This window comes from Lipotes vexillifer, unplaced genomic scaffold (assembly GCF_000442215.2).
Source record: "Lipotes vexillifer unplaced genomic scaffold, Lipotes_vexillifer_v1.1 scaffold1397, whole genome shotgun sequence".
Lineage (NCBI taxonomy): Eukaryota > Metazoa > Chordata > Mammalia > Artiodactyla > Lipotidae > Lipotes > Lipotes vexillifer.
This window is the reverse complement of record NW_006794257.1, coordinates 80,162-93,015: the sequence shown is the minus strand read 5'-3', so window position 1 is coordinate 93,015 and position 12,854 is coordinate 80,162. Positions and strand designations below refer to the sequence as shown.

General features: G+C 36.3%; 1 protein-coding gene across 2 annotated transcripts in view; it reads left to right on the top strand.

Moving 5' to 3' along the window:
• ALCAM (activated leukocyte cell adhesion molecule) overlaps positions 1 to 12,854 on the top strand; it is a 207,389-nt gene that overhangs the window by 163,443 nt on the left and 31,092 nt on the right. For both annotated transcript variants that reach the window (XM_007467094.1, XM_007467093.1), the window contains exons 7-11: positions 1,930 to 2,057; positions 3,529 to 3,661; positions 7,839 to 7,951; positions 10,032 to 10,167; positions 10,274 to 10,407. In XM_007467094.1, the coding sequence (XP_007467156.1) occupies positions 1,930 to 2,057; positions 3,529 to 3,661; positions 7,839 to 7,951; positions 10,032 to 10,167; positions 10,274 to 10,407 (644 nt within the window). The remainder of the gene's footprint in view (positions 1 to 1,929; positions 2,058 to 3,528; positions 3,662 to 7,838; positions 7,952 to 10,031; positions 10,168 to 10,273; positions 10,408 to 12,854) is intronic.

Genomic DNA, 12,854 nt, shown 5'->3' with positions numbered 1-12,854 from the left:
TTTTATTTCAATTTTTACATATTGGGAATGCGTGAAGAATTTTAAATATCATTGTAATATTCAAAGCACTACTTCAAAAACTTATTTATAGAAAAACATATATATATATAAAGATGTAGAAAAGAGAAAGGCTCACAGTGAAGGACCAAATGAAGTTTGAAGGCAATGTTTCAGGTGTAGATTAATTAGAGCCTGTGCTAGAGAAGTGTGGGAATAGAAGGGGAGAATCAGATGCAAAATATAAGGGTTAATCATTAAGAATGGGTGATTGAGTGGATAAGAGAGGGCAAAGGAGAAAGCCAGAGTAACTGGCAGACTGATGATTTACTAATAGAGTCAAACTGAAAGTCAAAGGGAGAGCAAGAGATCATTAATTTTGTTGGATGCACATTAGTGGGCAACCAGAAGACTACTGTTAAAACTCAAATGTGTTACATTAACCTCTGATCTCAGTGTAGTTCTTCAACTGTCTAGTACAGAGCAGAGCCTATTGAAAAGGGGACACAGAGAAGGGGGGTTTTAAAATAAAGCATGAAGTCAGACCGATTATGATTCCTAGCTGTTCTGGCATCAGCTTAGGTCAGAGATGTGCTGCAGTGATGTGCTACAGACCAAGCTAGGCAGAGAAGGGCCATGCAAATGGGTGAGGGAGGCCTAGAAATGGAAGGCCAGTGGAGGACAAACTTTATTTACTTTCTGACTTAACTGAGAACTGCTGGTCAGGGAACTACCTCAGGCAAATTCAGAAAAATGAACAATTTAAACAAACCAATCTTTGTTTAGCCTCAGAACATTCTGGGCAAATATTCAGAGATGCCCAAGCATGGGAAAAAGTCAGAGAAGCAATCTATAACAATCCTTCTAGGTTGTTTTTCCTGCACTTTAATCTTAGAAAGGTACGTCAATGACTGTAAGAGAGAGAAAAAAGCCTCAAAATCTACCACTTATTCATCTCACTTTATTAGCTAATAGCAAAATAAGTCTTCATACATAATTTCTGGTGCTGCTGGTTTGGAAATATAGACACATGCCTCAGTAGTTATTAAGCCTTGTGGAAGAGGTTCTCTAAAATAAACCTTTGCATTATATGATTTCAAAATTCATTGTTCATTGTATCATCAGCTACATAACAAGTGGATACATTAGAAAGTGGGTCATTTATAACTGCCAGCACCACCTCCTTTTCTTTCCTATTAGCTGGATATGGTCCACTGTGTATTCAGCTTTTAATTTCTTTAGCATTCTACTGTTGAGCAGTAGCTTCAACTAAAGAATACGCTTTAGCCCTATTTTCACCATAAAAATGACCGAAATGGAATGAAAGTTGCATCTTGGCTCCAATGAACAGAAAAAAATTACAATACATTCACAGTTCTGTTGATTGTGTTAAGGGTCTCCCTCCGTTCATTGATTTATCTTTTTGAAAGCAGATCTACTCTCCGGCATGCCAAGAATCTTGCTGGTATTGTTTGACTCATGTCCCTTTTTATTTAATATAAGGTATTATTGTGTAATAAGAGTGGGGGAGGGGCTAACAGTTTTAGCTCCTTTGCTATCTGCTCCAGTCTTTCCAAACTGTAAGATACATATAATATAGTTATATGTCCTTATAATGAGATTATACAGTGAGATTGTTCCTACTGGTCTTTTACACATAAAATAATTATGATCACTCCTACCTCAGGTAAAGACATTTTGCTAAGAAGAAATTGATTTTTATGTAACAGGGTCTCTTTGTAGTTTGCTCTAACCAAGATTAGTACTTGTCAAGTAGCTATTAACTTCAATCCTTCTATAAAAAGATACATTTAAGCAATTACCATTACTAGCTTCTTGAGAAAATTGTGTATAATTTAGTCATTTTCATTGTATGTACTGAGTAATTTGGTACTTGATGAAATGGTTAACTTGTGTCTGTGACTCTTGCAGATCCTACAGAGCAGGTGACAATACAAGTGTTTCCATCAAAAAATGCCATCAAAGAAGGGGACAACATCACTCTTAAGTGCTTGGGAAATGGTAACCCTCCTCCTGAGGAGTTTTTGTTTTACTTACCAGTAAGTGCTTCAGAGTTATTACTTGAGTGAGACCACTATCATTCTGTCCTGTTGTTTGGCAGCTGGCTGACATTAAGAATTGTATATTCTTGGGCAGCGTGAGTGAGGAAAGGATGTTATTCTTGGAGTCAAGGGACACCTGTGGAATGTCCTTTAAAAGTTTTTTTGGCATCTGCCAGTGCTCTTGCCTTTTTTTAATTCAGTGTTAAGGGAAATCAGGGACAAAGAGGAAAAAATCTGATCATAGGAAACTGTAATGGTAGAAACTCAAGGTCTCATTATCCAAATAAACTGTAAGAATCTGCTCTTCAGAAGCAAACAAATATAAAATGAAGAATGATGACAGCAAATGGTCTGATGTGGATTCTAAATTTATACACAGTGCATTCATGAACACGTCCCTGAATTTCTGATGTAGGGACCCTTCTGTTGCACATTATATTTAGCTTGATAGAATAAAGCAATGGGCTGTATCTTGCCATTTTCTCAACTTTTATCAGTATCACAGCTGAAAGAAATGATGTCTAGAGGATAATTGGGATGTGTTCTAGATGCTATGGAGCCAGACTAGGAGAGAGCTCTGTCTGAGGACATTTACTGGCTCTCCCACAGCCTTCCCCAGTTTGCGTTTGACATAACCTTCCATTGGGAGAAGCCATATACAACTCTGTACTGCATTTACTGCAGGGATCTGTTCACAAATGTCACCCACTGCATTGTTCAGTAATGTTTAAGAGTATCATCCACTATATTACTCAGAAGACAAGTATAAGTGATTTCCTTTCTACTTAAATGTTGACAGAAAATTCTGTTTATCTTAATAAACTGACATATTGTTTTTGTCTAAAGCACAAATGAAAATTTGAAACTAATTATATTTCTACCTTGATTTTCAGGGATGACAGAGCCAAATTTGTGTCTTAGTTTTAACAACAATTATCTTTTTGTTACTATATACTCCTAATTCATCTATATATTTTTTAAATTCTTAGTTATTAATTCTTTTCTTTTTCTTTTCTCTTTTTAAAAGTTCTTTTCCCCCTCTCTTTCTTTCTTCCTCCCTCCCCTTCTTCCTCCCTCCCTCCCTCCCTCCCTTCCTTCCTAATTTGGATTATATGTTATGTTTTCTTTTAAGCTGCCTCAAATCTTTTTGTCAGATTAAGCAAGGGATAAATATAAAAATAAAATATTAGACATTTTTTTAAATCTGCCTTAACAAACACAAGCCATGCTGTCACTAAAATAGATGTCGTCAATACAATGTAAATTAGCTTCTCAATTTCCTTAGAACCAAATTACCAATTATTTTTCCAGGATTCAGATAATACAAACTCTACTCTCATTTGTCCAATCGAAGAAATACTTTCCTTTTTTGTTCTTATCTGAGAAAATGTCATTTTAATCAAGAAATATAACTGTTCTTATTGTAGCTACCAAGTGTAATCATCTGACATTTTGCCTCTATCAAAAGGGACAGCCCGAAGGAATACGAAGTTCAAATACTTACACATTGGCAGATGTGAGGCGCAATGCAACAGGAGACTATAAATGCTCCCTGATAGACAAAAAAAGCATGACTGCTTCAACAGCCATCACAGTTCACTGTAAGTCACCTTATTCTTCATTACCAGCTTCACTTTAAAGGCCTCTCATAGTCTAACTTTGCTATCTCTTCAAATAAATTGCAGCTATATTTTTCTTAAATAATGTGGTTTCAATAGACTTACTAAAGAGCATCAGCGTGAACCCAACTTTGGTCCAGATTTGCCCTACGATATTGAAATCTTGAATGGATCTAATAATTGCAACTTTTGGCAGTGATAAACCTCCATCTTCTTTCTAAATGTCTTCAGTTTGTGGTATTAATAAAATATTCACATGCATCTTAAAGAAATAAATTATTTTAGATCTTAAGAAAATATTTGGATATTCTCGAAGTTTACAAGGTTTGCATTTGGCCAAGAAAAGTGTAGATTAAGTATCTTTTTTAAATTACAGGGTACTCTTAACACCCAAGCCCAAGCAACAGAAATTTTCTAGAAACAGAACCACTTCGAAATCAGCCAGAAGTTTTAACCCACTTTTATACTTCAGATACTCCAAAAGTTATATTTACTCCAGTAGATAGAAAAAAATAAATATACATAGAAAACAGACACTTCACTTGAGTTCTTCATTTTGTAATTCCTGACAGTCTGTATTATTGATGTACCCTATGCATTGTAGAAATGGGAAACTAATTTGAACTGCTCCCTGGTGACACTAGAATACACAGAGTGCTTTGGACAAATGTCAGTCTTGCTTGGAAGTATAAGCCAAATTTTCTAATAAGTCCTTTGCACCCAACAGCAACTCTAGACATGATCCATTACAGTAAGGTTTCTCTAGACATGATCCACTACAATCCCACTGAATATGAGTGTTTTCTTTGTTTCAAAATTGCAAGAGATATTAGAAACTGTTCTGAGGAAATGGTTATAAATCTATTACTCTACCCATAACGCTTGGAAAACACGTAGGATAGGAGCTAGAAGTTTGAAGGAGGTACATCGGGGAATAGAGTAACCAGATGGTTGCTTTTGAGTGTCTGATGTTGGGAGCACACCCTGGGGAGCCCCGTGGTTACAGTGGACTGTTAAGAAATATTCACAGCTAAGATACTTCTCTGTTTGCTCCATTTTCATGTTGAACATATCTGAGTGTGTCTGCCATGAGGGGCTAGTTAGAGAGAAAACAGTGACCTGTCAGGATAACAACTGTGCTACTTTTTCTCTGAGGACATTTATCCAGTTTGTTCCATAGGGGAAAAAAGTGAAGTGAGGGAATATAACCAGCAGATAAAATTGCCTGTGGAATAACTATCTGATGTCATTGTTCGTGAAATCTTTGGGCCAATAACCAATAATCTCCAGTGCTGAGTGATGGTACAATCTGCTTATGTTTTTTGTTTGTTTTGGTTTGGTTTTTTTGAGGTACACGGGCCTCTCACTGTTGTGGCCTCTCCCGTTGCGGAGCACAGGCTCCGGACGTGCAGGCTCAGCGGCCATGGCTCACGGGCCCAGCCGCTCCGCGGCACGTGGGATCTTCCCAGACTGGGGCACGAACCTGCGCCCCCTGCATCGGCAGGCGGACTCTCAACCACTGAGCCACCAGGGAAGCTCCCTGCTTATGTTTAAGAGATGCTAGCTACTCAGGACGCTAAAGAAAGAGAACTCTCATTTATATCACCTGTATATCAGGCAGAGAAGGATAGATGGCAGAAGGTTTAGGCAAAAGGCTGTGCTGCAGCTACATAATACCTCAATGATTAGCTGTGATTAAAAAGAAATTAAATAAAAGCATGTAACAGTTTAATTGAATTTCAGTGCATTTAATTGGATGTAAATACATTTTGATTTTGGAAGGTAGGCTTTAACACTGGGCTTTAAGGCCTGTGTTGCTCTGAAAAGCTAAAATACCGTATGCTAACATATACATATGGAAGCTAAAAAAAAAAAAAAAAAAATGGTACTGATGAACCTAGTGGCAGGGCAGGAATAAAGACGTAGACACAGAAAATGGACTTGAGGACAAGGAATGTGGGAGGGGTAGGACATGGGAAGCTGGGGCGAAGTGAGAGTAGCATCAACATATATACACTACCAAGTGTAAAATAGATAGCTAGTGGGAAGCAGCAGCATAGCACAGGGAGATCAGCTCGGTGTTTTGCTACGACCTAGAGGGGTGGGATAGGGAGAGTGGGAGGGAGACGCAAGAGGGAGGGGATATGGGAATATATGTATTTAAATGGCTGATTCACGTTGTTGTACAGCAGAAACTAGCACAGTATCGTGAAGCAATTATACTCCAATAAAATCTATTAAAAAGAAAAAGCTAAAACAGCATTGCAAGTAAATCAAGATTTTACTCTAAATTACATGAAATGAAAACATAAAAATCTTATTTTTTCCCATTTATTCTAAATTGTTTGCTTTCAAAAAAGATTTGTTTCCTTTCCATAGATGACTAAAGGGAGTAGATAGAGAAGCACCAACCAGTACTTGCACATATTAGCAGAACAGACCTCTCATCAGGCTTTTAGCCCACAGATCTATAGTTGCTGATGAAGCATTTACTAGTCCTCTGCCAATTCACGCACATATAGATTCTTCATCCAAGCTTTCAAAGTCAAATATCCTTTAAAATCACTTCTTTTATCTTCTCACTGGCAAGTTAACTGTCCAGCTAAGAAAAGCTTTAACTTGCCCTGAATTGAATTTTCATCTAAATATAATTCAACCAAATATTCTGAGGAAACTCCACTTTTCTATGTGATAATGCCGATTTTAATATTAATGAGAAACATGCTTCTTCCCTTCATTCATTCAACAACAGTTTTTGAGGGCCTACAATGTGGCAGACACTGCAGATACACAGTGACAACTCAAGTCATCGTCTCTATCCCAAAGATGCTTACAGCCTAGCAGGTGAAACAAGTGTTAAAAATAATGCTGTAAACAGTCAATAAATTACAATTATAACATGTAAAACCAAGGAGAAGCACAGGATGCAATAGCAAATCCCACTGCCATAGGATAAAGTCCCAACTCTTAGCATGGCAAGCACAGTCCTTAGTCTGGCCTTAATTACTTGTATAGGTTTACCTTCCATGTGTTATAACCATTCATACCAGTTTACTCACCACTATGAAATCTGCCAGGCTCTCTCACCTCTTTGCCTTTGCTTATGTGGCAGAAGTTTTCCCAACATCTCTGCTTATCAAAGCCCTTCTCAACCATCAGGGGCCACAAACAGATACTGCCTCCATGCAATGCCTTTATTACTGCTTTGAAAGCCAAGTTGGTTCTGTTCTCCACACTCCCATAAGTCTTCACTTGTACCTCTGTCTGTAGCCCTTACTCTAGTTTTTCAGCAAATATTTCTTGAGCTCCTAATCTATAGCACGTTTGCCACTAGGTGCTGATTTCATGCTGCCGTGTAGTGTCATCACATAGTTCAGTGCATATTACCTCTACCTCAAATTGTAAATTGTAAGCTCATTATTCATCTCAGTATCTCCTGTCAGTGCTTGGAACATAGTAGTTGTACAATAAATGTTCTATTGAACTGGATTTTCCTCATACAGATCATACTATGACAGTAAGATTTTTATAGAAATTACTTTCCATCTGAAAGATTTTACTTCCTTAGATGTATTTATACTCTGTTTTCAAAAAATGGCATCTGCTGACAGTGTACCTAATAATAAATCTTATTTAAAATTTCAACTGCATGAGAAACGGGATAGCATTTTTGAAAAATATCTAACCGTTATAGTCAATTCTCTCTGAAGAAACACGTAGACACCTAATGGTTTTTTAGTTTATCACCTGCTGTCTAAATATACTTGATTTTCCCATGGTGTGCCTTATCAACTCTTTTTATAATATTTACTTAGTCATCATCTTTCTTTATTTTCTTCCAGAAGTGATTTAAGAACTTTTTTCTAAAGGTGATAGGCCCCAGGTGAACACTTACATGCAGTCAAAACATCAATCATGTTAACTGCAAATAAATGCATAATCAATTAGATTGACCGTTCACTTGTCCAAACTGATCTCAAAGCTGGCTTGAAAAGCTAGACTGATTATGCTACAGTTCAGTTATTTCAGTCACATAAATCACTTCTGAATTTCAAGTGCAGTTAGAAGGATTTTTTTTTTCTTTCATCTATTTTTTTCTCAAAAAATATTTTGACTATCTTTCTGGAGTTGCATTTCAAGCATATTTTCTGCTTCACAGATTTGGATTTGTCCTTAAACCCAAGTGGGGAAGTGACCAAGCAGATTGGCGATGCTCTGCCTGTGTCATGCACAATATCTGCTAGTAGGAATGCAACTGTGGTATGGATGAAAGTAAGTAATATTCCTTGGTAATATTCCACTGTTTGAACTGATTTCTTTTTAGGCTTCTCTTATATATTTATACAATATATTTATACACCCACACTCATACTCTGTTTCTCTCTATATAATACAAATCATACCACGATAAACTTTTTTAGAGGTACTCAGCATCACTATGGCATCCATAATTGATGCTCTGAAACTTAGTTTGGAGCATTAATTTAATTATGTGTATCTACTGAGTAATTATACACATACACACATGCACATGGTTACACACGCACATACAGTTATATACTTTAGGGATTAACAACTTTCAATGTGTTTTAATCCACAACATTATAAACAGTGTGTTTACAACAACCATGTGAAATATGTAGGAAAATGATTATTTCCCCACATTATTCAAAGAAGTTGAGGCAGGAGAAATCAGAGAGCCACAAGTGACAGAGTGGAGACTTGAGCTCAACCCTTACCCAGCATAAATACTGCACTCTAGTCACATAACCTTCTGCCTTTCTGCTGAAACTGACCTTAAGTGTCTGAATGTGGGTTCCATGAATTAGTAGCTCCTTGAAGGCAGAGATCTCTTTTCACCCCTGCGCCATAGTAGAACACCTGGAACATACTAGGAGCTTTGTCTGTATTTCCTGAGTACTTATATTCTTGTAATTGTCTGAAATGTAGGCCATTACCTAGGGACCCAAACATTGCTATTATCTTTTTAGAGTGAGAAAGTAGAATTGGTAATTGGTGATTTGAGACAAGGTTATCACCAAAGGGAAAGGTTGTAACTATGTTCCCTCCACTCGAATCCTTGGCTAGTGTATCTGAACACCCAGTCCATTTATTACTAGAACATGGCATATAACAGAAGCACTTAACCAGTGATGTGTTGACAAAACACATACAAACCACTTAAAATAGGGGTTGACAAGAATCATCTTTGTAAAAAAATTGTGGGAAATTTATTGCTAGAGTTTCTTCTTGATGAAAATGTTAATTATTTTCTATTGCTTTCTTATCTCTTTTCATGCTGGATCCTCTGTTACTTGTTATCTTACTCTTAAAGCTCAGTTTCTTATTTCACTTTCTTTTAAACACAACCTCATCACAACTTCTTATTTACTCAGATAGTTAAAATGCATATTTAACATGAGGTATTTGTTGTAGTTAATGGTCAAAGGGCTAGACAAGTTCTAGGCATATGAACACTCATAGTGTGTTTTACTACCGGACTGGAGAAACTAAGTTTACTTGGCTAAACCAGTTTCCACATCAGCTGCAGTCACTGCTGTTGATTAAATACCTCATGTCAGTAGTGCCGATCAATATTGCCTGACCACTGGTTAGTTGGTGGAAATGGAAAAAAATTCGTAGTGAACAAATACCACATAATTTTAAGATTGTGTTTAGTTGTCTTCTTAGGAGCATTTCAATTTCTGGTAAATAGCATTATTTTCTGTCTATAAAATGATTTTCAAAATTAAATGTTGCATTTCCTTTGTTCATAGGAATTAGGGTAGTAATCTGTAATTAAAGGTTTCTTTAAAAATCATTTTTGTCATAATTGCCATGGCTGTGTAATGGATCCCTTGTCTTGAAAACTGTCTCCTATAAAATGACTTTCAGGTATTTATATCCATCATTGATTATGTAGCACAAGTCTCCAATATCTGTCAATTCAAATTCATCTACATTTACTATAAGGAGTAGCTACTATCAACTGAGAATTCTCCTTAATGTAAACACATTATATTATGCATATAATTAAGTCCTCATAACAATTCAATATGGTAAGATTACTACCCCATTTTACAAATAAGGAAACCAAGTCTCAGAAGTTTATGAACTTGTTCCAAATTATAAATTCAGTAAATGGAAGAGTCTGACATAAAACTCTGATATGTCTAACTCTAAAAGTACAGAGGAAAAAGGAAATCTATTTTTGAAAGAATTTGAAGTTAAAAAAAGAAGCATTCATTTTCATTAGACCCAGAAGTATAATTTTGGGCTTCATTATTATGTAATAAATACATGGAGAGTTATAATTGTGCCATGTGACATAATTAACTTTTTATTTAATCAGGATAACATCAGGCTTCGATCTAGCCCATCATTTTCTAGTCTCCATTATCAAGATGCTGGAAACTATGTCTGTGAGACTGCTCTGCAAGAGGTTGAAGGACTAAAGAAAAGAGAGTCATTGACTCTGATTGTAGAAGGTAATAAAATACGTGAGCACCAATTTAAATTTTCTTTGAGAATTTAATATCTCTTTCTTTTATGATCTCAGTTCAACATCTTATTTTAAGTGTAATGACATTTTAGGAAAACCTCAAATCAAAATGACAAAGAAAACTGATCCCAGTGGACTGTCTAAAACAATAATCTGCCATGTGGAAGGTTTTCCGAAGCCAGCTATACAGTGGACAATTACTGGCAGTGGAAGCGTCATAAACCAAGCAAGTATTTGTCTTCTTGTTATGTGCTGAACTTGGTCCAATGTGGGGTTTTATTTAGGTACCTAAACTGTAGGCTAGCTTGTTATCAACATGAAATTTGCAGTATATTTTCAGAAGAAGCTTTTGCTAACTTCTTAATTTTCCCAAAGGAAGACCATAACTCAAAGAGAAATTTAAAATCATAGGGCCATGGAGAATGGAAGAATCATTTTGTTGTGGTCAATATCTGTTTTTAAAAGGAAATAAATTAAGTGTTGTTCCATGATCATTAATTCCTGAAACTTGGGTGATTAAAGCACTATGGTATATGCTTTCCTGCATCATGAACTTCCACATCTGAGTATAAGTGGCCTCACTTATACTTTGCTTACTTATGCACATTAAGTGTTATTTCTTCTTGAAACTGGGCCCTGGGTTGTGGTGAAGAACATAGTATACTGTGAACATATGGTCTGATTTGTGTGTGCCAGGGCCAGAGTAAGGCTAGCTAAATATATAGTGTCTAGGGCTCCTGCTGTGTACCTTTGTCACACCATTTTAGTTTGTAGTAGTAAAGGGCTAAGAACTTAGGAACACTACCATTAATTTTCTTTGACACACACACACACACACACACACACACACACACACACACACACACGCACAGATGAGAATATGGTCTATCACTAACAGTTCAGAGCTGTAATTCCATTAAATTGCCAGTCAGCTTGAGTTACTGACATACTTGTTAATTCCATTTTCTCTAAGACAGTCTTCATGTCCAGCCACCTAAAGACTCTTCAGGAATATCCAGATGTGCCATTTGATTGTTTGAATCTTCTGTGCTGCCTTCTTCCCAGCTTCAGACCCAGTTGAAATCTGAGAAGGCATGCATAAACCAGAGTTTCAATATAAAGTTAAAATGTCCATTCTTTCTCTGTCTGGGGAAGTTGGGCTGCTGGTCCAGCTTATGCAATGTAGTTTTGCAGAGCAAGGTGAATTTTGGCTCTTTCATCTATATGGGTGATGGATATAAATTTGCATAGCTCAATTATGGAAGGTCCCCAAAGGAGTGGACACAAGCAAATGCCTCCTGATTTGGTTAAGTGTGATGTGGACACACAAGCAAGAGAACATGCCTGAGGAGGACAAAAAGGCTCTTGATTTCAGAAAAAAAGACCTGAATTGCTGACAATGTACACATCTAGTTTTTGGCATAAAAAATGACTGTTTCTCTTCTATTCTTTTGGCTTTCTAGTTCAATTTAGTAATAATTACAGCAAAAATAACTTTTGGTACTGGGTAATGCAAACAAAGAAAATAGAAAAATAAGCATCTGGTAAATATTTGATGAATAAAAAGATACAAAGATTTAAAAGCCCATCCTAGAAATAAGCAAATGTATTGTAGAGATAAACATAATAAAAGCAAAGACTCAATGAGAAAGTTATATGAGAAATACTAGTGGGAAATGGAAAAAAAGCAGGTGAACTTACTATGAGGATAAAAATAATAATGCCATTCTTCATTGTCAAGAAGGACTGATTCTGGCCTACTAGGTGATATGTTATTTTTCTTGTCCTAGGTTTGTGCTGATACATCCATAAGTTTTTGTTTGTTCCCTCCTCAATCACATGGTGAATCTATCATCTATTATTTTACAACTACTGTTACTTGTGCCCCACCCCTACCCCAGGGGCTCCATGATGTCTCTAAGCATGAAGCTCTCTCCTGTCCTCAAGGCCTTTAAGATGTAGTTGAGGAGAAAGCACATAGAGAACAATACAGGATGTGGTGTGTATAATATGTCTCAGAAAAGAATACAAGTACATGCTTGCTTTAGTGGAGTTGGACTTAGGAGTCATGTCCTGGGGAAGAGATTAAAGTGAATTTTCTCTTATGTTTGAAGGAATTAAATGGCAGTGATGATCCTCATTAATACCTCACAAAAACCAAATGAACTTACCAGTCACTGAAAAAATAACCTATCCTCTGTATTTAACTCAAGAAAATTGAGGAAAAGAATAGTCTTTTTTTCCCATGAGAAAATCATACATACATATGCACTTAGATATCATGGCTTAAGATAAAGGGATTCACCCCTGTAGTGAAGAACAATGACATAGTTTACAAATTAAATTAATTAAATTAAATTAAATTCATGTTTATTAGGAGAAAATTGGTGATGAGTTAATCTCTAACTAATTATTTTGAGACAGGTACTATCATATCAAAATAATGACTAACCTGAGCATCTATTGAAAAAGAAGAGTTTAATTGATTTAATTATTAGAATTAATAATAGAAGCATAAAGAGAAATCCAGGTATGGATTCGCTACTCTTTTTCCTCCATGCTGTGGTTATAAACCTAAACTGGTCTTATCTATGACCTTACATGTACCCTTGAACGCCAGATAACATGACAGAACACCACACCTATCCCATTTCATTCAATATTACTCTTTCC